This window comes from Diaphorina citri, unplaced genomic scaffold, assembly GCF_000475195.1.
Source record: "Diaphorina citri unplaced genomic scaffold, Diaci psyllid genome assembly version 1.1 scaffold394, whole genome shotgun sequence".
In the NCBI taxonomy this organism is placed as follows: domain Eukaryota; kingdom Metazoa; phylum Arthropoda; class Insecta; order Hemiptera; family Psyllidae; genus Diaphorina; species Diaphorina citri.
In genome coordinates, this window is record NW_007377829.1 from 46149 (window position 1) to 71791 (window position 25643).

Genomic DNA, 25643 nt, shown 5'->3' on the forward strand with positions numbered 1-25643 from the left:
ATTTCGCTCAAAAATGTCTTGAGACCCTGGGACCTACACATTCGGCATGCTAAGTTCAATAGGTACTTACCTGTGGATTTTAACGTGTGAAAGTTTCCTACTTTCCTCACTTAATACCGTGTGATAAGGCCAAGAGAAAGGCCAGTTTTCTGAGCACCTACCTTCTTACCTATCTGTCTGATTTTTACTTTGTCCTTTTGCTACCAACAGCAGGTCCCGTTGTTCAACAGATTATTTCATGTGGCAGGATTGTGTGGGAGTTTCACCAAGTAGTTCAACATGAATGTCTCTTTGGTAACTGTGGTAAGTTGATCTGATGGTATTTGAACCTCAAGGTTGCTCATTTGGGCCCTGGGCTTTGGTCCACAAATTTATTATTTTTGTGCCAAATAACTTGTAAACACAAAACTCCTTATGCAGTATAAATTTTAGCAGAAGGAAAAAGGAATTTTAATTGTGTTAAGCATAAATGCTTGTCACAAATGTTGTTTCCTGCTTAATGCACTTTGCTAAATTTTATGACTTGACTTGGACTTGAACCACCAACCTCCAGATCCGAAGTCCACTGTGCTAACCACTACACCACCAACCTCAGTGGTGTAGTGGTTAGCTTTCGTTAAAACTAAAACCAGGATGTTTAACTAAATTAGGTACCTAATCCCTATCAATTTTTTTATTAAAAGTGTAGATATTATAATACCTATTAGATAAAGAGATAAAAAGGAAAAAAATATAAAATCAAAAGAAAAGGAAATTTTCAGATGAATATCTTATTTAGGATTTCTAATACTACTTTTTTTTTAATCCATTGCTCTGAAGTTTAATAAAGTAGAAGCATTTTGGTAACTTTTGGAATGTTTTATCTATTTTTTACGAACTCCAAACAAGTACCTAATTCTTTCCTGGCCTATATTGTCAGCAAAAGTCAGTTTGTACCTAACTGAACAACTTACCTGATACTTTGAAATCTGCTCTGTCCAGAATAATTCAATTTCATTTTATATTTTCCCCCAATGATTGATTTTTATTAAATTTTAATCATTTATTTTTTATTATTGTTTGTAGTTACCTTGATATTATCTATCAACTTTTTGCTTTTCCGATATGAAACACTTGATTATTTATTTAACTTTAATAATTTTTACTTATTATTTAACAATTTTAAATAGAAGTTCCTTTTTTATTACCGACCTCTGATTCTTTTCCTTTCTTTTTTAGAATTAATATTTATTTGTTTTCCTATTTATATAATTATATGTACCTAAAAGGCCTGATTGCAAACATTAAATAAAGGATAAAATCACATGGCATGGCATCTAATTTATTAAATATCATTCCACAAATTTATAAATTAACATTTACCTCTAATTCTTTACAATAATGATGGATCTGATTTAACATTTTTATGATATCGGATTCAAACCATTTTATTTTACTGTAAAATTCCACAAATAATTAAGGTAATACCTAGTATATTTTAAAGACCTTATACCTAAGAGTAGGTAATTTTATTGAGTATTTTGATTCACAATATACGCTGACACTTGTTCTTAGAGTCTTTTTTGGGGGGTTAAATGTCACTTTAGTGATCGGGGTTTTCTATCCTCCATTTGGCCACAGGCTACTCGCCTCCTCACAAAATTACAAAACCTGAGCGGGGCCTAGAAAGGCCAGAAGCACGTGATTGCTTAGATTGTCACTCATTCGATTACTAAACACGCAAAAAGTTGCTTAATTTTAGTGATCCATGTGGAAAAGTTACCTTCAACGTGCTATCACCGCTGACTCCATCCATTCTAGATTACAAACAAAGCCTTGAGGGTGTGTTTATGTACCGGGTTGAGATGAGCTCGGACGACGTGAGATAGCTGTCCCGGCGGCAATTTTTAAAATTTATTTTATATTTATTTGTGTTTGCTTTGTCATTCGCGTATTTGTAATATCTAATATAAATGAAAAGTATAATATAAACGTGCAAACTAGAGATAAAAAGTAAAAAATGAATTCAGATTGTACAAGTTTTTTTAATCAAAATTTCGAATTTCCCGCCAACTTTACACGCTCATGAAGGCTTAATGGCCTATCTCAGCCTGGTACATAAACACACCCTGTATATTTGAAATTTAGGTTTTTGCAAAACTTTTGTATGAACGCCGTACAAAGTTCTAATTATGCAATCTGCAACATTTTAAAATAGTGGTGTCGCTTTCACCAACTGTTCAAACGTATGATCATGTCACGCCTGAGGATTCAATTATCAAGTTATGCAAAGCGCCATACATTCAAGGAGGTTGAAAATCGTTGGAGAACTGGAGAAGTTCTTCATTTGAAATTTTGGTGTACCACTTTACTTACCATTTGTTTACGTTTTGAACTTGTCAAAAATACAAAAAACAAAAACACCGAAAAGTCCGAAAACAAAAACACGGAAAGTTCCAACCTTCGAACAGTTTTTAAAACAAAAAAGCCCTAAATTCAGTAATTAAACACAAAAGATTCCCATTTTCTTTTTTATAATTAACTCAGGAAGTGCGTTGTTTGAAAAACACCGGTCGATTTTCGTTCAGGTCGCTCTCGCTATTTCGCTCAAAAATGTCTTGAGACCCTGGGACCTACACATTCGGCATGCTAAGTTCAATAGGTACCTGTGGATTTTAACGTGTGAAAGTTTCCTCCTTCCCTCACTTAATACCGTGTGAGAAGGCCAAGAGAAAGGCCAGTTTTCTGAACACCTACCTTCTTACCTATCTGTCTGATTTTTACCTTGTCCTTTTGCTACCAACAGCAGGTCCTGTTGTTCAACAGATTATTTCATGTGGGAGGTTTGACAAGTAGTTCATTCACGAAGTAGTTCAACATGAATGTCTCTTTGGTAACTGTGGTAAGTTGATCTGATGGAATTTGGATCTCAAGGACTTGAAGTTGATCATTTGGACCCTGGGATTCTCAAATTTATTTTGTGCTCAATAACTTGTAAACTCAAAACCCCTTGTGCAATCTGGATTCTAGTGGGATTGGAATAATTTGGTTGTGTGGGTTGAGTTATCTTTTATTTTTTTATTTATTTAATACCTAAGATACCTTATTTATACTGTTGGCTAAGACTAAAAAGTCCCTTAGACAAACTGCTCAACTATTGAGTTGCCAATTGACACAGTACAGGTACTATCAGACACAAATGTTATAAATTTCAAAGAATCAAATTGATGATGTGATTAGTACATTATAGGTACTCTTAGGCCAGCCATTCACTATCAGGTAGACCTGATTAGGTGTACCTGTCAGGTCTACCTGATAGTGAATGGCTGGCCTAAGGATAAACTTAGTAATGCTGTGCTACTCAGAAAAGTTGTGAAGAAGCTCTGCTTTACCACAAAGAACTCATGATTTCATTTCGATACTAATTTTGTTGTTCATTTCAGATAACTGTTCTGCTATTATCAATATTATCGATCAGTCATGGCGTATCAGGGAGTAAAAAGTTCTCGTACTTAAAGGAAGGAATCAATGATTACAAGGAGTTGAAGAAATTGTTCAAAACAAAGAACAACCTCATGATTATGTACATAACTGATAGCAAAGATGCGGCAACAGGGTTAGCGTGGTGGACTTCGGATCTGGAGGTTGGTGGTTTGAGTCCAAGTCAAGTCATAAAATTTTTAGCAGAATTGGGATAATTTGGTTTTGTGGGTTGTGTTAAGGATGAACTTAGTGCCTAATGCTGTGATACACACAAAAGTTGTGAAGAAGCTCTCTGCTTTACCACAAATTGTAGACTTGTATAAGCTTAACTTTACTAATCCCTTGGGGCAATAGCCCATAAACCTCAGCCTCAGATTCATGATTTTATTTTGTTATTAATTTCAGATAACTGTTCTGCTAATATCACTATTATCCATCAGTTATGGTGTATCAGGGAGTAAAAAGTTCTCGTACTTGAAGGAAGGAATTAATGATTACAAGGAGTTGAAGAAATTGTTCAAAACAAAGAACAACCTCATGATTATGTACATAACTGATAGCAAAGATGCAGCAACAGTGTCCATGTTGAAAACATACAAACAAGTTGCTGATTATGTGAAGGGAGAGGCTACACTGGCTGTGATAAATTGTGTTGAGTGAGTGAATGATTTATTTGGTACTTGTGCAGAAGTCACATCCGTGGAATATTGCTACCAAAGGAACTGGCACAAACAAGCAGTGACCAGTGTTATTATAGGGTTAGGTTAAACACAAGAAGGAGTTTCCACAATTAAAGCAGTGATAAGTGTTATTAAATACAAAAAAGGGTTAGGTTAAATACTAAAAGGAGCTTTTCTTTTCCACGGACGTGACTTCTGCATAATTACCTTATTTCCTTTGCAGTGAAACTAAAAAGCTGTGCAAGAAAATCTCATTTGGACCCTGGGATTCTCAAATATATTTTGTGCTCAACAACTTGTAAACTCAAAACTCCTTGTGCAATCTGGATTCTATTGGGATTGTGATAATTTGGTTGTGTGGGTTGAGTTATCTTTTATTTTTTATTTATTTAATACCTATACCTTATTTATACTGTCGGCTAAGACTAAAAAGTCCCTTAGACAAACTGCTCAACTATTGAGTTGCCAATTGACACAGTACTTATAGGTACTAAGTCAGACACAAATGTTATAAATTTCAAAGAATTAATTTGATGTTGTGATTAGTACATTATAGGTACTCTTAGGCCAGCCATTCACTATCAGGTAGACCTGATTAGGTGTACCTGTCAGGTCTACCTGATAGTGAATGGCTGGCCTAAGGATAAACTTAGTAATGCTGTGCTACTCAGAAAAGTTGTGAAGAAGCTCTCTGCTTTACCACAAAGAACTCATGATTTCATTTGGATACTAATTTTGTTGTTCATTTCAGATAACTGTTCTGCTAATATCAATATTATCGATCAGTTATGGTGTATCAGGGAGTAAAAAGTTTTCGTACTTAAAGGAAGGAATCAATGATTACAAGGAGTTGAAGAAATTGTTCAAAACCAAGAACAACCTCATGATTATGTACATAACTGATAGCAAAGATGCGGCAACAGTGTCCATGTTGAAAACGTACAAACAAGTTGCTGATTATGTGAAAGGGGAAGCAACACTGGCTGTGATAAATTGTGTTGAGTGAGTGAATGATTTATTTGGTACTTGTGCAGAAGTCACATCCGTGGAATATTGCTACCAAAGGAACTGGCACAAACAAGCAGTGACCAGTGTTATTATAGGGTTAGGTTAAACGCAAGAAGGAGTTTTCACAATTAAAGCAGTGATAAGTGTTATTAAATACAAAAAGGGTTAGGTTAAATACAAAAAGGAGCTTTTCTTTTCCACGGACGTGACTTCTGCATAATTACCTTATTTCCTTTGCAGTGAAACTAAAAAGCTGTGCAAGAAAATGAAAGTGGAGGTCAACTTACCATATGTAATCAAACATTACAAAGACGGTGAATTCAACAAGAACTATGAACGGAAGGAGACTGTGTCAGCATTTGTGAATTTCCTCAAGGATCCCAAAGGAGATATTCCGTGGGAGGAAGATGAATCTGCACAGGCTGTTGTACACCTGCCGACACCACAGGTAAACTTGAAAGACTTGATTTAAGAAAAAAACTGTTCATATAATGGAACAACTTTTTCTAAGCTGACAGTCTGAATAAAACACTACTTATACTGTAGGTACTTACTCAGATAGGTACTGCTGTAGCAAAATAATAAATTTTGCACTTTAATGTTGCTAGATTTTAGTCTAGCGTCTCTTAGGGTGCGGCACCTGTTGTTGATTTATCTGCGTCCCCACTGTTGTATTAATGATGTCATGAGTGGTTATTTTTATTTCTTCATGTGGTATTGTAATATGAGGTACTTACCAAAATTTAGGTTTTCTACATTGGAGTTTCTAGGTGTTTAAGTTTTCTTGGTCAACTAGGTGATTGATTCAATCAGAAGATGGGGTTCACTGTAATTTTGATATTGCTCAGTTACCTTAATTTTAAAATGTTATTATTTTTACGTATTTCAAAATAGATTTACCAAGTACCTAACTACTGGTATTACAAATTACAGCTATTGATTTTTTGATTAAACGTTGAGAATTTATTTCTCTCAACTGGCTACTTGGCTAGATATCTTGTTAATACCGATTTTAATTGTCTTTCTATTTGTCCTGTCCTTAGGCATTGAACAAACTATTGAAGAAGGAAACCAGACCTGTGCTGATCATGTTCTATGCTCCCTGGTGTGGATTCTGTAAGCAATTGAACTTCCCATTTAGGTGCTGGGTAAACACGAGAACACCAGAAAGTAACCCGTTGAAATATTTGCAATCGAAAAATGAGTACAAATTTTTGTCGATGGTGGGATTCGAACCCGACCTTCTGCATGCAAGCAAGCGCATTAACACTAGACCAACCGTGTCTGACTTGTAATTCTTCTCCATTTCAGGTTTGAGCCGAAGAAGGGGTTCTTCTGTCAAGTGCTGAACCCCGAAATTATAACATAATATATTGTGTACATTGAATTATAACTTATGTATAACCAGCTTAACTCCATGCACAAATGTCCATTCTGAGACTTAGGTGTAGGGACAAGTGCTCCAAAAGATGAGTCAAGCTTATACGAATCTACGTATGACCAATAAAGAGTCCAAGTAAATTTGACCACTGGATAAATGACCTTCCTTGCTCTCATTTCAGGCGAAAGCATTTGTGCAATTCCTCGAAAGCAAAGAGCCGAAGATCAAATATTCTTCAGATAGTAAACCTTGAGAAATAGCTATATTTATGTAGTATGTACCTATTAGTGAGTGAAAGAAATTTTTGGAAGCTTTCTCCTGTGGTATTATACCCCTCAATCTTTGGGGAGTAAAATAAAGAACAATGACAAAAAAAAAGCAGTGTTTCTTGTGCATGTACCAGACTCAGATAATAATTTAACCTTTTTACCGTTTCGCAAGGAAGTATTTACCTACCTAAAATAAGAAGAAAACATTACAATTTGGAATCTTACAGGGAGATCTTTTCAAATTTTATTAAAGTGGTTGAGCCCCATTCACGCCAAATTTTTGGAAGCTTTCTCCTGTGGTATAATACCCCTCAGTCTTTGGGGAGTAAAATAAAGAACAATGACACAAAAAGCAGTGTTTCTTGTGCATGTACCAGACTCACATAATAATTTAACCTTTTTACCATTTCGCAAGGAAGTATTTACCTACCTAAAATAAGAAGAAAACATTACAATTTGGAATCTTACAGGGAGATCTTTTCAAATTTTATTAATTGAAAAATTGATTTGTTTTTGTTTGTTTTATTTCATTTATCCATTGTTACTTTAACTTTATTTGTTTGTAGGTATGTTTTTAATTATTATTTTTTTGTTTTGTTAAAACTAAAACCAGGATGTTTAACTAAATTAGGTACCTAATCCCCATCAATTTTTTTTTATTAAAAGTGTAGATATCATAGTACCTATTAGATAAAGAGATAAAAAGGAAAAACTTAAAAAAATATAAAATCAAAAGAAAAGGAAATTTTCAGATGAATATCTTATTTAGGATTTCTAATACTACCTTTTTTTAATCCATTGCTCTGAAGTTTAATAAAGTAGAAGCATTTTGGTAACTTTTGGAATATTTTATCTATTTTTTACGAACTCCAAACAAGTACCTAATTCTTTCCTGGCCTATATTGTCAGCAAAAGTCAGTTTGTACCTAACTGAAAAGAAAAAAATGCCTTTCAATACTTTTTCTGCATTCTGTAGGTACATAGGTAAAGTTTTTTGAAAACCTGGATTTTTTTATCGATATCTGTTGGGGCCATTGTCACTTCGACATCTTTGGAAATATACCATGAAAATATTCTCGCACGTTTAAAAGTTAAGCCATAAAAACCAACTTAGTTTTTGCAAGTTGTATACCTAACTACTTTGGTTTAAATTTATACTTAGGTAGGTACTGGTAAAAAGATTATCAATCTCGCCCATCTGATGAGAGGCATACTACGGGATGGGCATGCTACGACACACCGGTATTTTTTTAATCGATTTATCTCGGTATCTAGAAGTGGTAGAAGAAAAAGAAAAGTTCCGTTGGTTCTCATTTTTCCTGCTCTATGACTTTGAAACATCACCCAAGTAAGCGCAACTGTTCTATTCCCTATATCAAACCTAAGGTACATTTTCCCTATATTATTGTTTTAAAATTTTAGGTAATTCAGGAGGAAAGCTCGGTGCTTGTGATGTTCTATGCTCCATGGTGCGGGCATTGTAAAAGAAAAAAGCCGCTAGATTGAAACTTAACGCTCACTTTGTTAATTCATCCAGGTAATTTCATTCTATCTTATTTCGTGCTTTTCTATTTCAATTTTATCTATTCTATTGTTTGTCCAGGAACGCTGAAGTGAAGTACGTCTACGAGAATGGAAATACGAAGGATAAGATCATCGAGTTCGTACGAAATCCTCAAGCTACGAGCGAAGAGGTGAAGAAGAAGGAACAGGATTGGGCTGATACCGAAAAAAAAAGATCAGTAGTTCAATTAGATTTCCCCATTATTCTCATGAGGCTGAATTATATTTAGATTCCTAAGCTTCCGAAAACACCTCAGTAAAGTTTGTTGTGGTTGTAATTCCGTTAACAACTCTTTTTTTTTCATATTAATAATTTACAAACATAGTTTTTTTTATATAATAGATATTATCTTGTGATAGATTGTTTATTAGAATTTACTGTATTACTGTTCGTATTAATAAAAGTTGTACTACTTGTTGAATCTCAGTTTTGCATTTAAAATTTAAAACTAACCAAATGAATAATAAAAAAAAGATCAGTAGTTCAATTAGATTTCCCCAATGTTCTCATGAGGCTGAATTATATTTAGATTCCTAAGCTTCCGAGAACACCTCAGTAAAGTATGTTGTGGTTGTAATAATTCCGTGATAGATTGTTTATTAGATTTTACTGTATTACTGTTCGTATTAATAAAAGTTGTACTACTTGTTGAATCTCAGTTTTGCATTTAAAATTTAAAACTAACCAAATGAAAAATTCCTAACTCGAACTAAAAATCTTCCTTGAACTAAGACAAAAGTATTTTTAAGTTTTACAAATGTTTTTCTATTACGTTTTCGAGTATACTTATAATTTTTGTAAGAAAATGAAATATATGAATCATGTTGTGATGTAAATATAGTGATAAAATCAACTCATATTAAATACTCTGTGTTTTGTTTCCCTTGAATGTTTTTCCTTTTTTTGATTCAGCAGATGTGAAGAATTTAGGGGAAGCCCTAAAAACCTAAAATATCTTCTTCTTTTTCTTCGTGTACAGACGGGGTCGGATGTGAAGAATTTAGGGGAAGCCCTAAAAACCTAAAATATCATCTTCTTTTTCTTCGTGTACAGACGGGGTCGGCTTTTTTCGTCAGCCTCTCAACCAGCCTTAACTAGGGTGATTGCTTTGGGCTGACATTTAGTTTTGGCTCCAAATTTTACGAGCGGATGCCCTTCGCACTCAACCTTTGCTATTTCTTTAGCAAGGGAAATTTAGGCTGTTATACTCCCTGTAGTCCTAGATGTGAAGAATTTAGGGGAAGCCCTAAAAACCTAAAATATCTTCTTCTTTTTCTTCGTGTACAGACGGGGTCAGCTTTTTTCGTCAGCCTCTCAACCAGCCTTAACTAGAGTGATTGCTTTGGGCTGACATTTAGTTTTGGCTACAAATTTTACGAGCGGATGCCCTTCGCACTCAACCTTTGCTATTTCTTTAGCAAGGGAAATTTAGGCTGTTATACTCCCTGTAGTCCTCCAGCCAGACTAATGTAAACCTAAAATATATTGATATACCCCTAAATATAAATGAAAAAGCAACATATTAGGTTACAATAAATTATCAAATAATGATGCCCTGAAAAAAAACATACTCGATATTGAGAGGAGCGCGTTTACATATTAGGTTACAATAAATTATTTGGTAATTTTATTTGTTCTATAAAATAAATGTCTAGAAGTCTAAAATTTTACATTGGGAAGTGAGGCATGAAAGATGGACACTCGGAGAAAATCAAAATAATAGGGTGGGGTGGGGTAAGAGACACTCATTTTTGGGGTGATTTTGACACATCAAATAGAAATTTAGAGAATGGCATGAAAAAAGATAGGCTTCTTTCCTACCTGCTTTAGTCTGAAATCGAGGTACCTACCTTTAATTAATTAAGGTCTCAAACCTTTTAATAAGTGTCTCAAAAATTCCCCATCGCGAAATTACCCACCCTAATATTGATAATTATCATTGCTGATAATTACCTATCTATCGATCATCATAATCAAAGCTTAAAACTATTGTACACTTTGGGTAATGGTAAAAAAATCTAGGCTAAAACGAGGGACTATATTCTGTACACAAAAGGTCTTAAATACTAATTTTGTAAATTTGCTTACCAATCACAAAATTCAAATAACTAGAACGTTTTCCTTAATCTACAGACTACAGGTACGTAAATAATTCCATGGAATGGGATAGGTAACTTGGTAAATGAATGGGATCTCTGCTGTGGAGACCGAGAAAAAGTAAGAAAAATGCCTTAAATTTTCCCTCTTTTTACTTTCCTTATCCTATACCTATAGGAAGCAATGTAAAGTAATTTTAATTTCGTTTTACCTATTTAATAATTGAAATAAAAAATCAAATAATGATGCCCTGAAAAAAAACATACTCGATATTGAGAGGAGCGCGTTTACTTATTAGGTTACAATAAATTATTTGGTAATTTTATTTGTTTTATAAAATAAATGTCTAGAAGTCTAAAATTTTACATTGGGAAGTGAGGCATGAAAGATGGACACTCAGAGAAAATCAAAATAATAGGGTGGGGTGGGGTAAGAGACACTCATTTTTGGGGTGATTTTGACACATCAAATGGAAATTTAGAGAATGGCATGTTTCATACCTGCCTCGGTGGTGTAGTGGTCAAGACGCTCGCCTGGTAAACAGGAGGGCGTGGGTTCAATCCCAGCCGAGGCCATGGTGCGGGCATTGTAAGAAACTGAAACCTGAATATGAGGAAGCAGCTGCCACTATGAAACAGCAGAGGGTAAGTGAAAGCGAATATGTTTTTTATTTATTCAATTACCTCATTAATTTATACATTCAGCTGAGATTGAAAAAAGTCCTATTATGCCCAGAGCCAGACAAAATTACTAAAAAAAAAAAACTGTAGGTATGTACCAACAGTTTAACATGTTTGGCGTGAACGACCTGTTATTCCAGAGTTAAAGAAAAAAAAATGCCTTTCAATACTTTTTCTGCATTCTGTAGGTACATAGGTAAAGTTTTTTGAAAACCTGGATTTTGTTATCGACATCTGTTTTAGGGCCATTGTCACTTCGACATCCTTGGAAATATAACATGAAAATATTCTCGCACGTTTAAAAGTTAAGCCATAAAAACCAACTTAGTTTTTGGAAGTTGTATATCTAACTACTTTGGTTTTAATTTATACTTAGGTAGGTACTGGTAAAAAGATTATCAATCTCGCCCATCTGATGAGAGGCATACTACGGGATGGGCATGCTACGACAGTAAGTTACTAGCTCTACTATAAGTTATTAGTCTCGGTGGTGTAATGATCGTCTGGTAAAGAGGAGGGCGCGGGTTCGAATCCCAGCCAAGACGTTGATTTTTTTGCTTTTTACAAGCACATTTTATACCAGATACCAGCCATATAAAATCGCCTTTAAATGAATGCCAATTAGAAGGTCCAAACTTTTATCGTGTACTTAAAATAAAGCATGACTTTGCCACTTAACCGTTTGTCCGAAAATGCTTGTAAAAGAAAAAATCAATCAGCCACAAATATTTCCAAAACTTTTCGTATTCTATCATTAAAATCCCAAAGCTTTTTTAGTCTATTGATATGTACATTCTATTCTATTCTATTCTATTCTCTATGTTCTATTCTATTCTATTCTATTCCCCAGGGTGTGGCTATTGTAAGAAGGCCAAGCCAGAGTATGTGAAGGCTGCCGAGGTCCTCAAGGACAACCACAAGGTAGCGCTCGCTGCTATAGACTGCACAGAACATGGTCCTCTGTGCAAGGAGTACGATATTAAGGGCTATCCTACGTTCCAGTACTTCCATTATTTTAACAAACAGTCACCTAGCCCTTACCATAATGATTATACGGTAAGTTTTTATGCTCAAAAATTTATAAATGGCCTAATTAATGATCAAAGATTTAGAAATGACCTAATAGTCTAGCGCTCGCTGCTATAGACTGCACAGAACATGGTCCTCTGTGCAAGGAGTACGATATTAAGGGCTATCCTACGTTCCAGTACTTTCACTACTTCAACAAACAGTCACCTAGCCCTTACCATAATGATTATACGGTGAGTTTTTATGCTCGAAAATTTATAAATGGCCTAATTAATGGTCAAAGATTTAGAAATGGCCTAATGGTCAAAGATTTAGAAATGGCCTAATGGTTCAAGATTTACAAATAACATAATGAATGGTCCAAGATTTACCAATGGCCTAGTTGTCACTTGTTTGTAAATTATTCTATTTTTTTTTTTAAGATGTTTCACCGCCATTTTTATTTCGTAGCGATGAAACAACTGCTACATTAGACGCTTGTGGTCTGTGTCGTAGTATGCCCATCCCGTAGTATGTCCTCAACTTTATTTTGTATTTATATGTATATACTTTTTGTTACCATCTGTAAATAAAGTTTGATCCAATTGTGTAATAATAATACTTCCCATTTGTCAAAAAAATAAATAAATAAAGAGGCAATAGATCAAACTCAATTGAAGATTGAAGTTCTTGTTCTTGTTGCAAGGTGAACGGTTGATTGAAATGAACTTACCGTTCAGAAAGAACAGTTCCGTTCAGGAACGAACTTTTTCAAAGAACAAGTTCCTACAGTTCGTTCGTACGTTCTTTTCCCATCTCTAGCAGGTTGTACAGTTGTACATGTACATACTAGCAGGTTGCCCGTGCTTCGCCCCGGAAAATTGATCATAACTCGTGATTGGTTTGGATTTTTGTAAAATCCTCTCAAAATCCTAATTTTTAATTTTTATTTTAAATTTTCTATTTCTATTTTGTGCTTGTAACATGTAAACAATTTGTTTTGAGTTGAAATACATGAAACTTTGAAACTCTCTTATTGCACATCTAAAACGTATACTAGGAATATTCCTAGCAAATTTCAATTTTCTTGTTGGAGTTTTCTAGAGATAGAGCGATCAGTGTCTGAATGAGTGAGTGGATCTCGCTTTTATAATCAAGCATGCCGGGAGGCGCGCGAACAGGAGTTTGAAGCGCCACCCGGCCTACAACACGAAACAGAATTTCATGGTTTTTCGGCATTTTCTCCCACTTCCCTTCAATTTTAAGCAATTTGATACTCGTATTTTTGGTCGGACGTGAATTTTATATAACAGTAATGATTTGACTTACTTCTGCCATTTCCTCCGCGCCGCGGGCAGACTCGTCAGGTCATCGTGAACCAGATACAGCCTCAGTCCGAGACACAACGCCTCGGCATGGTATTCCCAATCCAGTTGGCCCAACTTTCTTGAAAAAATAAAAAGGTCACTGAACCACTAGTAATATTTCAAGTTTTCAATGACCATATTTGTACCATGGTCCAGTTATGGGTTAAGGTCTTGGTACTACTATAAATTGGATTACCCGATAGGTGGAAAATTCATTTTGTACTTCTGGGAAACTGGTTTTCCTGTGAGGAATGATTTGTCTAGCATTTCTGTGCATGTGGTATTGTAGTATAGGTACTTTGGTACTCTGGTGTAGTGTAGGTTAAAAGATGTTCAAGTAGGTATTTAGTACTTTGGTACTCTGGTGTAGCCTAGGTTTAGTTCCTCTGAACCCTCTGGTACTTGAGTCTAGTCTCGTTTCCTTTTGTACTTTGGTACCTACTACTATTTATTTAGACTGTCGAATTAGGACATGTAGTCCCATTACTATTCATCTTACTACTAACTCAGTCCAGTGTTGACAATTAGCTTCCTCATCTGAAGTTGACCTTATGCGAGGTCCTTGTAACATGGGTAACAGGGGTTTTCCTAGAGTCACCTAGGGGGCCACCATTCCTTATTTTCTTCCTCTCTGGTAGATATTTCAACGTGAATAGGGAGGGAGACAAAAAGGCATTTCAAAATATGTTCGTAGTCATGACCGATAAGTTCAATACGTCATGTTGGAATGGCATGAAAAAAGATAGGCTTCTTTACTACCTGCTTTAGTCTGAAATCGAGGTACCTACCTTTGTAGTAATTCATTAATTAAGGTCTCAAACCTTTTAATAAGTGTCTCAAAAATTCCCCATCGCGGAATTACCCCCACCCACCCTAATATTGATAGTTATCATTGCTGATAATTACCTATCTATCGATCATCATAATCAAAGCTTAAAACTACTGTACACTTTGGGTAATGGTAAAAAATCTAGGCTAAAACGAGGGACTAAATTCTGTACACAAAAGGTCTTAAATACTAAACTAATTTGTAAATTTGCTTACCAATCACAAAATTCAAATAACTAGAATGTTTTCCTTAATCTACAGACTACAGGTACGTAAATAATTCCATGGAATGGGATAGGTAACTTGGTAAATGAATGGGATCTCTGCTGTGTTTCCCTTGTCCATATTATGTATACGGATTGGACTAATGTCGTTTTTCACAACTGCTTTACATCTCATTTGTGAATGACAATCGAAGTCGCGCCCCTTAAAAAAAAAAAAAAAAAAAAAAACTTTATGGAGCTCTATGGGAAGAGTTAGTTTATGTGTTGAACATTTTCCCCCCTTCGGTGTGTAGGACACCTGTGCCGATGCCAACCATGAGACCAACCGGACCATACACGTTGTCGATCCAGCCGCGCACGGGCTCTCGATATGTTGATACGACTGGAATAGTAGAAGGATAAAAAGTAGATAGATATACCTACAGATAGATAGAAAAAGAAACATTAGAAAGATAAAAATCACTTTTTTGGGCTCAGGGGTCCCTACTTACGGAGAATTCTGGCGAAAGCCAGCAGATCTGGCTGGGGAACGTTAAACAGGGAGCAGACCAGTGTCTTGCTGTGGGTCTATAAATAACAAATAGGGATCAGAGCAGCCAAACCCTAACCAGGCTGGCTAACTTGAGGTTACAAAGGGTTTATCATGCTTCAAAGGAAAAGCACAGGTCCTGATGATGGTTGACTGCGGTTCGGGACGGGCCAAGTAATCTTGGCTAGAGACCATCAACCCCCTTCGGTGCAGGTACACCACTATAACAACCAACAAGAAAACCAACATAGCCTAATGTTGGGTGGGTACTTACTGACTGCGGGGCGGAATACTGCAATGGGCAAATCTCGGCCTTCGATTCGAATGGCATCCTCTGCCAGAGCTTTGGTGAACTTCAATCGATTGGTAGTCAGTGTGCAAATAGCCTACATCTCAATGTTTCGGTAAGCATTACTTTTTTATCTGAATCCTCAAGGTGTGGACACACCTTTGGGCCTACCTCACACGTTCAGATTTAAGTGCCTTCTGGGTATGAACGTATGTAACTGGCCTTACATTCAGGGTACGTGTATGGTTGGGTTTTCTTTCCTGGATTTTCCAGCCAAGATTCGAACCCGTAATCTCCAGAATCGAATGGTAACCATGTGGTTGTTGAGTTTAAGTTTTCATGACTCGACTTGGACTCGAACCACCAACCTCCAGATCCAACTTCCAACGCGTTAACCACTGCACCGCTGAGGTTGGTTGTTGAGTTTAAAGACACAGGGCGTTTTCTAGGAGAAAATGTTGAACACTACACCGAATACGAACCAAAGGATTCTGAATAGGACGAACACGGCAACCGCGCGCAGGATACAGTGGGCGATGTACAGTCTGTAAATAGAAGAGTAGAAAAGATTATGGCCAGCCTAGTTAGCTTAGTTGGTAGTGCGTCTGCCTTGTAAGCGCTAGGCCGCGGGTTCGATTGCAGCCTGGGGCGGATTTTATTCTGATGGGATAATGTTCGTTCTCGGAACGGCTGGCTTTCTCCTATCCTGTCTTCCTTCTCTCTTCGATTTCGGCAAGTAGAAGAGTAGAAAAGATTATGGTTATGGATATGAACTTAGAACGTATTTTATTAAAGAAATCCTTCTATCTTCTCAAAATAAACCTTTTACCAACTACATAGTTGGTCCATTTTCAAGTCCAAATTAGCTTTCCCCATTCCTCCACCTCCTTCTACTGCCTCTGAAGGTAGAAACAGATTACCATCACGTGACATGACGTGATGGTGGTGTGTTTCTACCTTAATGCACATGCTAGCTGCCCGATGGATGGCAGGTTGTAGAGGTGGCAAAGATCGGTTCACTTTAGGGAATAAGTTCCAACCGTTCAGTTCCTTTCATGGAACTGTTCCCAATATAAGTTCAATGTCTGAAATACCAGGCACTGTTAGAATTTTGGCCGGCAGCTTTTAATTCCCTGGATCGAATTTTGAGTATCCATGGCCAGCCTAGTTAGCTTGGAGGGTAGCGCGTCTGCTTTGTAAGCGCTAGGTCGCGGGTTTGATTCCCGCCAGGGACGGATTTTATCCTAAACAGATGAGGTTCGTTCTCGGAACGGTTGGCATCCTCCTATTCTTCGATTTCAGGACGATAAAACTTCCACCTCATCCTTCTTTCTCGCTCGAAATTTACTTGACTAATATAAAGTTGAAGGTTATGTACCTTACCCGCCTCTCACATTCAATCAATTGAGTCTGCGGACATAGAACATGAAAGGGTTAATAGAATCAGATAATGATTAGCACATTGCATACGTGTCTGAAATACCAGGCACTGTAAGAATTTTGGCCAGCAGCTTTTAATTCCCTGGATCGAATTTTGAGTAGCCATGGCCAGCCTAGTCAGCTTGGAGGGTAGCGCGTCTGCCTTGTAAGCGCTAGGTCGCGGGTTTGATTCCCGCCAGGGACGGATTTTATCCTAAACAGATGAGGTTCGTTCTCGGAACAAGCATGATAAACCCTTTGTAACTTCCAGCTAGCCAGGCTGATTATCTGGTTAAGGTTTGGCTGCTCTGATCCCTATTTATAGTCACACAGCAAGACACTGGTCTGCTCCCTGGGGTCCTCCAGCTAAAGTACTGACTAACAGATGATACACGGTATTTAGAACTCCCAAGTATCCAACCATTTCAACATATGTAGCGTACTGTTGGGTTCACTACTAGAAGCCTCCGTCATTCCATAGGTGAGAGGGGAGAACAGATAGAAGCTGAGGGACAAAACAACAGAAGAAGAGATTCAATAGGTATTGATTTTTTTTTTTCGTTTTTATGTGTTTAGAACTTTTGGAAGATGAGTGTTTCACCGATGTTAGACGCTACATTAGACGCGAGTGGTCTGTATCGTAGCATGCCCATCCCGTAGTATGTCCCTCATCAGATGGGCGATAAGAGACACAATACTTTCCATTTAGGTGCTCGGTCAACACGAGAACACGAAATTAACCCGTTGAAATATTAGTATGAAAGCCAATCATGTAACCTACTGTCTATTATTTATGAATGATGAGAGGAAACATACAACAATACACATAAGTGTCTAAGTGGAGCAGATAAAATTACAAGGCCGTATTTATAGGGGCCCGGCCCCCTGCTTTTGTAGGCCAGACTCCGAAAATTTGGAACGCACCCCCCGGTACATCACTGTTTGGACTCTTGCCCACCCCCTAGACAAAATCCTGGCTAAGGTCCTCAATACAATTATGTTCATTCACTTACCTCACCAGAACAGAAGACAGCAATGTGACAACCAAGGTATGATATAGAGTTATATTGAGAGGTTTAGGTAGAGACCGATACAAGCCTTTAGTCAGGAAACTGAATATAATACCTGCAAAATAAAATACACTCACTACTTATTCTATGAATAACTAGTCGAATTCCGTCGCTTCGCTGCGGAATTCCGCTAGTTCATCCTGAGGCATGGTCGAACTTGTAGAAAATAATAAAAAATACGGTCGTAATAATAAATTTGTGGGGGTTTTGTAATACTGTATTACTTTAACTTTAAAAATTCTTTAATAATAATAATAGACTCTTGAGTGGAAGGCAACCACTAGGCGAGGTTAACGCCTTAGGCGTTCTCTACCACCTAACCCTTAGAGCTCTATTATTATGTGGTCAAATTCTCAAATAAATGAGGATAAAATTCCATACCTCGGCTGGGATGGAACCCACGCCCTCCTGATTACCAGGCGAGCGTCTTGACCACTACGCCACCGAGGCACCGAGGCAGCTAAAACCATGTTTGTACTACAGGCTAAAATATGAGTATTCTGAAGATTTGTCCACCGCCTGTAGGTTGGACATCACTGAATTCCTGACTCATGGTCATCCTCAGACAAGTCCATATACACATGTGCGATATCCATATCAATCTGTGTATGTTCTTATCTAGGTATATAATTACCTATGTACATAGATATAGTCTGCTTCTAATAGACCCGGGTTCGATTCCCGGCGGGGTCAAGAAATTTGTATCATGCAAATGATTGATTCCGTGACTGGCTGTTGCGGGGCCCACTCAGCCTCGTGAGGAAAATGAGTAGCTATGACATATAAATGCGCATAGCGACCGGTGCCAGCATGGTAGGTACACATTAGATTTTAGGATTATTGAGATATTGGAAAAATCCTATAATGCTGCAGTGAGCACCAAAGTTGTGACATAATAACACAAAGAAACTGCATTTATATGAGGCATATAGCAAACATTATGTATCGGAATAAGAAGGTTCTATTTCTATACCGAAACATTAGAAGAACATGATTTACTGTACCCGTGAATACCAGAACATGAATATGTACCAGAATATTAAGTGGTACTCAGAGCACCCTAACATCCAACATCACCCATCTAGTGAATAGTGAAGTTCTGTGTAAAGTTCTAGTGAATAATGAAGTTCTGGGAACAAGATTAGTGCTCTGACTTTCTGGCAAACGTATTGGAAAATCTAAAACAAACCATTAACCCTTATCTGTCTTGACCGAGTAATTAACCTTACCAATCTTACCATGCGCAAGATCACCGATTTTGCTCAAATTTTAGTATGTTATTAATAGGTCTTGACGAGTTCAAAAAGGGGAATCAAAGACTTTTTAAAAAGAAAAAATAAACGTAATTTTTCACCCTCTTTTGGCCAAATTTCAATGTGTGCCAGATCTGGCACTCTGCGCAAGGTAGGGTTAATCTCCTCCCCCCGCTCCCTTTGAATCTAACTCAGTTCTTCAATAAAATTATGTTCTTTTGTTTTACAAGTGGATTATTTCAGAAAGGCCTTTGCCACGTTTATTTTTCTTTTGGAATCTGAAACGATTTCGCCTCTTACAAAGGAAAATACGAAGTTTAGTTTAAACAAGTTAACAACCTAACACTAGGTGGCGTGGTAGCCATTTATTCGCCAGCCTAGTTAGCTTGGACGGTAGCGCGTTTGCCTTGTAAGTGCTAGGTCGCGGGTTGAATTCCCGCCCGGGGAGAATTTTATACTACACAGGTTAGGTTCGTTCTCGGAACGGCTGGCTTTCTCCTATCCTGTCTTCCTTCTCTCTTCGGTTTCAGGACGATAAGACCTCAGCAGTTACAGTTCTCTCTATCAAACTTTCTTGACTTATACAAAAACCAATCAAAATCCAAGATAGGGTCTTCTTCACCCCCAAAACACGAGAATAGAAAACCTATATCCTGTTTATAGTGCAAGAATGAGACTGAAAATTCCCTTTACTCCCACAGAAGGTCTTGTGTATTTGGTACAGAATAGGTGTCGATGTCGGGAAATTGGTCCAATAGAAATTGCAATACTTTCTCATTACTAGTATAGTTTCGCTATAACGAGTAGAAAGTAAAAAGTACGCGTTTACTTACATGGGCGTTTTCCCAAACATAGACGCCACTCCATCGAGAATCAGCCCGGGTATGGTATGCAACAGGAAGTTCAGAAACAGAAACATGATCCGACTTTTGGTCGGCCAGAACGAGTAGTACCACACGGCCCTAATAGTCGGCCAATGGTGGCCATGCTTGATATTGTGCTGCAGGAATTCGTTCCAGGTGACCGGCTTCTGAACGGAACTGACGTAGTTGTAGATCGGGATCTGTTGCTGACTGGAAGTAACAAGAAAGAGAAGAATTTAATTTGATTATTTGACGGGTCATCCAACATACAACCCAGTAATACAATACCTATTACATCAACAAATACATAAGAAAAAGAACACAAATACATTTAAAAAAAAGACCCAACTGCCCAAAGAGGAATTTTAGCTTGATTCCTAGAAGAAGGAGGGGGAGGAGGAGGAGGCGAAGAAGAAAGAGGAGGACAAGAAGAAGAGGAGGAGGGAAAGAAGAAGAAGAGGAGGAGGGAAAGAAGAAGAAGAAAAGAGGTTTCATAGAGGGATTTGTAACAACGAAGAACGAAGGTCTTGTTGTGCAGATTTCCCGAAATAGAAGACAAAAGGAAGACAGGAGAAAACCAGCCATTCCGAGAACGAAATCACCTCAAGGCACAACGGAAAAGTTTGGTCAGAAACCCAGTAATACAATACTTATTACATCAACAAATACATAAGAAAAAGAACACAAATACATTAAAAAAAAGACCTAACTGCCCAAAGAGGAATTTTAGCTTGATTCCTAGAAGAAGGAGGGGGGGGAGAAGGAGGAGGACAAGAAGAAGAGGAGGAGGGAAAGAAGAAAAAGAAAAGAGGTTTCATAGAGGGATTTGTAACAACGAAGGTCTTGTTGTGCAGATTTCCCGAAATAGAAGACAAAAGGAAGTCCTGTGAAAACCAGCCGTTCCGAGAACGAAATCACCTCAAGGCACAACGGAAAAGTTTGGTCAGAAAACCGTCCTGGCTGGGACTCGAACCCAGCGCCTCCGGATTGAGAGGACCTCTAGTAAAACATGACTTACTTGGACTTAGCCGTGTACCAGGCAGTAGCTATGACAGAATTGACGACCATATCCACAGGCACCATCTCGGTCACAGCATCCTGATCATACTGGTACGTGTGTAGGACACCTGTGCCGATGCCAACCATGAGACCAACCGGACCATACACGTTGTCGATCCAGCCGCGCACTGGCTCCCGATATGTTGATACGACTGGAATAGTAGAAACATTAAAAATAGATAGAAAGAGAAAGATTAGAAGATAAAAATCACTTTTTTGGACTCAGGGAACCCTCACTTTTTTGGACTTAGGGGCCCTACTTACGGAGAATTGAGGCGAAAGCCAGCAGGTATGGCTGGGGGATCTTCAACAGGGAGCAGACCAATGTCTTGCTGTGGTACTAAAAATAGGGATCAGAGCAGCCAAACCCTAACCAGCCTGGCTAACTTGAGGTTACAAAGAGTTTATCGCGCTTCAAAGTAAAATAACAGGTCCTCATGAAGGTTGACTGCGGTTCAGGACTGGTCAAGTAATCTTGGAGAGACCATCAAATCCCCTCAGTGGAGCTACACCGCTACAACAACCAACAACAAGAACTACAACAACCCCAACATAGCCTAAAGTTATTTAGGTACTCACTGACTGCGGGACGAAAAGATGTACTACAAGTGGATAGCTTCAAGATTCATAGCACACGCTGGACGCGAGAGAGAGAAGAGAGAGAAAAAAGAAAAGGAGTGGGGGTACTGTGGCGGAGTTAACCGATTCAAATTCTTCTCGGCTCATGTCGGCTCTCTTGAATCTATTTCCTATTCCCAATACTATCGTTCGTATGTTCTTTTACCATCTTTTGATCCTATAGTATTCATTATTCTTATTCGTATCAGTTCCGTTCCGTTCAGTTCAGGACTTCAGGTCACAGAGGACTCACAGGTCGGGAACGAACTTTTTCAAAGATCAAGTCCCTACATTTCGTGAAATGAGGTTCAACGAAAATTGAATTTTTATTATTTTCCCCCTTCAATCGATTGGTAGTCAGTGTGAAAATAGCCTACATCTCAATGTTTTGGTAAGCATTACTTTTTTTATCTGAATCCTCAAGGTGTGGACACACCTTTAGGCCTACCTCACACGTTCAGATTTAAGTGCCTTCTGGGTATGAACGTATGTAACTGGTCTTACATTCAGGGTACGTGTATGGTTGGGTTTTCTTTCCTGGATTTTCCAGCCAAGATTCGAACCGGTAACCTCCAGAATGCAGTGGTAACCATGTGGTTGTTGAGTTTAAGTTTTCATGACTCGACTTGGACTCGAACCACCAACCTCCAGATATGGGTTTTCTTTCCTGGATTTTCCAGCCAAGATTCGAACCTGTAACCTCCAGAATGCAGTGGTAACCATGTGGTTGTTGAGTTTAAGTTTTCATGACTCGACTTGGACTCGAACCACCAACCTCCAGATGGGAAGTGAATATTTGCACAAGAATTTTTGCAACATCTCCAAGACCCATATTTCAAACTTTGCAAAATGAGTCATTCGGTGTCCTTCTTAGCTTTACCCACATCATAATAGGTAATATAGGTATATTGACTTTGTATTGCTTTACCCACATACCCACTTTGTGTTTAGATTAGTGGGTGTCAAGGGGGCATCTTTTAGGAACCAAACTAAGAAATACCTTGAACATACTTATTGTGGATACTCATTTATTTTTATTTATTACTACCTAGATATTTACCCACACCCACTCTTTGTGTTTAGATTAGTGGGTGTCAAGGGGGCATCTTAGGAACCAAACTAAGAAATACCTTGAACATACTTATTGTGGATACTCATTTATTTTTATTTATTACTACCTAGATATATTTTTTTATATTATTTATGGTGCATCAGCACTTAATAACAGGTAGGAGGTATTTTTACTTATCAATTAATATTCGTAGTCTGGTTGAATTGTTTCCGGGACATTGGTACATAATTACTTAGGTAGGTACCTATCTACCTGTACTACATATGCAAATATTGTCAATGTTTTGGTATTTTTTTATTTTTATTTATTTATTGATATTGGTTTTTAATTTTGATATTTTATAACACAGTGATTAATGGTGGGAACTAAGGAAGTCCTTTTTAAGCTATGATGTAGGAAGAACAATATTTTTTGATGATTATTGTTTTTTTTTTTTTTTTTTTTTTTTTTTTTTTTTTTTTTTTTTTGGGGGGAGGTTTTTTTTTTTTTTTTTTTTTTTTTGTAAAAGATGAGTGTTTCACCGCCGTGTTTATTTCGTAGCCATGGAGGTAAGTATAAATACATTTATTATATCCTAAATATATTTAGACTTATTCAGACTTTTTTTTAAAGAGGTTTGATAGAGGCCAGACTTTTTTAATAGAGGCATCAATTGTAACTGCCAAGGTCTTATCGTCCCGAACGTGAAGAGAAAATGAAGAAAGAATTGGGAAACACTTTTGTAATTGGAAAACCTGGATAAGTCGGAAAAACCTACCGTTCCCTATTCCCTTGAATTCCCGTTCAGGCAGGCTGGACTTTATTATATCCCATAACTCCATTAATGATCAATATTTTCACACTATACTTACTCGATTGCGATTGTCCTCAAGAATGTACTCCTAGCACCAAAAGTATAGAGCCGAAACAACTTCGACCCAACCGCGGGAATCAAACCCGGACCTCTGGAGTATAAAAATAGTGTGATACCCACTCATCTACAGAGGTTTTGTCTGAACAGAAAAGTTCATGTACCCATAGCAGGCATTATATGAGGCATATAAGTCAGCTCCCATGGCGTAGTGGTCACTGCGCTCGCCTTGCACGCGGGAGACCCGGGTTCGATTCCCGGCGGGGTCAAGAAATTTGTATCATGCAAACGATTGATTCCGTGACTGGCTGTTGCGGGGCCCACTCAGCCTCGTGAGGAAAATGAGTAGCTATGACATATAAATGCGCATAGCGACCGGTGCCAGCATGGTAGGTACTTTTTCTATCTTTGTCTATTTTTTCAAACTGTAGCGCTTCGCGAGCCTCTATAAAGGAGAATTTTGGATTTTTCTGACCATAAACGAGAAATTATTGTTTCAACTCGTTTAAATCTGTCGGTACATTTCATGAACGTGTTTACTTCACTATTCGACTCTACTAATAACCTCTATAAACGAGAAAAAGTTATATGAAACCTCTTTAAACGAGAAACTCCTTAAACGAGAAACCTCTTTAAACGAGAAAAATGACCTAGTCCCTTGGGTTCTCGTTTATCCAGGTTCGACTGTACCGCCAAGCGCAGCAACCATCTTAACCAAACATTTTGTGTTGCATTCTTGTCACATTTGTGAACTACATACCAAATTTCAAGTCTCTAGCTTATACCGTTCCCGAGATATTGTCACTCTTATGGGAACCCCCATTTTTTATTTAATTTTTGGAATCAGCATAAAATTTTAATTGAAAAAATGTATTCACTCGAAAAAATTTGCTCTACAAAAATTTGCACAAAATCACACCGGTCTTAACCAAAAGTTTTGTGTCGCATTCTTGTCACATTTGACAGCTACGTTCCAAATTTCAAGTCTCTAGCTCTTACCGTTCTCGAGATGGGTATTTTGTTTACAGACAGACAGACAGACAGACACACACTCGGACCAATGGCTGAAACTTTGGATTTAGGCTCTAGGGACCTCAAAACGTGTTTCGACACTAAAAACTGACCATCGAAAATTTGACCCGCCCAGATATGATAAACAACGCAGTTGGTCCTGAGTTAGAGCGAAGAATGCGTTACTGTGTACAAACAAATGGATCTCATTTTGAACAGCTTTTATAAATTTGTTTGTTGTTGTGAGAAACGGCACAAGTGCTAACTAGTGGTGAAAGAATAAAGCTATTTTAATGCCCTTTTGTCAGTCGATCCAGGCGAAAGAGAAACCATGGAATTTTTAAAAAAAGGAATTTTTCGAAATTTTCAAGCTGTGTCACTATTTCCCTATCCGTGCGATATGTGGCGTGCGTCTATTCTATTAGCATTACGATAACATAGGATGCAATTCACAAAGTGCATTGCCTACTTAAAATATGCATGCATCTATACAAGGTGGTCCCTATATTGCGTACCTAAGATGTGAAGACCGGAGAAGTTCATGTTATATGGACAAATGAACCTGACCTGAACACCCTGTATGTGTAGCCAGTCTAGTTATCTTGTAAAGTTTACGCGTCTGCCTCGTAAGCACTAGGTCGAGAGTTCGACATCCACCCGTGGCGATCTTTATCCTAAACAGACAAGGATCGTTTTCGGAACGGCTGGCTTTCTCCTATCTCCCTTTTCTCTTCGATTTCGGGACGATAAGATCTCAGTACTGAGAGTTCCCTGAGTGCTACGGGAAAAGTGTCACAACTCAAAAAAACTTGGCGAGGTTAATGTGAAGAGGCGGATAGCTTGCCCCAGAACGAATAATGAAACCTCCGTCAATAAAAACCTTGGCAGACTGGCAGTTATTCAGTGACGTAAAATCCCATAGGAGATAAAGAAAAAAAAGTGAAAAACGACACAAGCGCTGCCTAGTCGTAAAATATTAAAGCTATTTTTTTTTTTTTTTTTTTTTAAGAGGTTTGAAAGAGGGAATTGTAACTGCTATGGT

General features: G+C 37.7%; 1 protein-coding gene across 1 annotated transcript in view; it reads right to left on the reverse strand.

Annotated features, from left to right (window-relative positions):
* LOC103508395 (fatty acyl-CoA reductase wat-like) overlaps window positions 1–25643 on the reverse strand; it is a gene marked incomplete at its 3' end in the record, with an annotated part of 74442 nt that overhangs the window by 5407 nt on the left and 43392 nt on the right. The window contains exons 4-6 of the mRNA XM_026823007.1: window positions 22173–22361; window positions 21010–21202; window positions 19962–20201 (exon numbers count right to left, since the gene is read on the reverse strand). Coding sequence (XP_026678808.1) covers window positions 19962–20201; window positions 21010–21202; window positions 22173–22361 — 622 coding nt within the window. The remainder of the gene's footprint in view (window positions 1–19961; window positions 20202–21009; window positions 21203–22172; window positions 22362–25643) is intronic.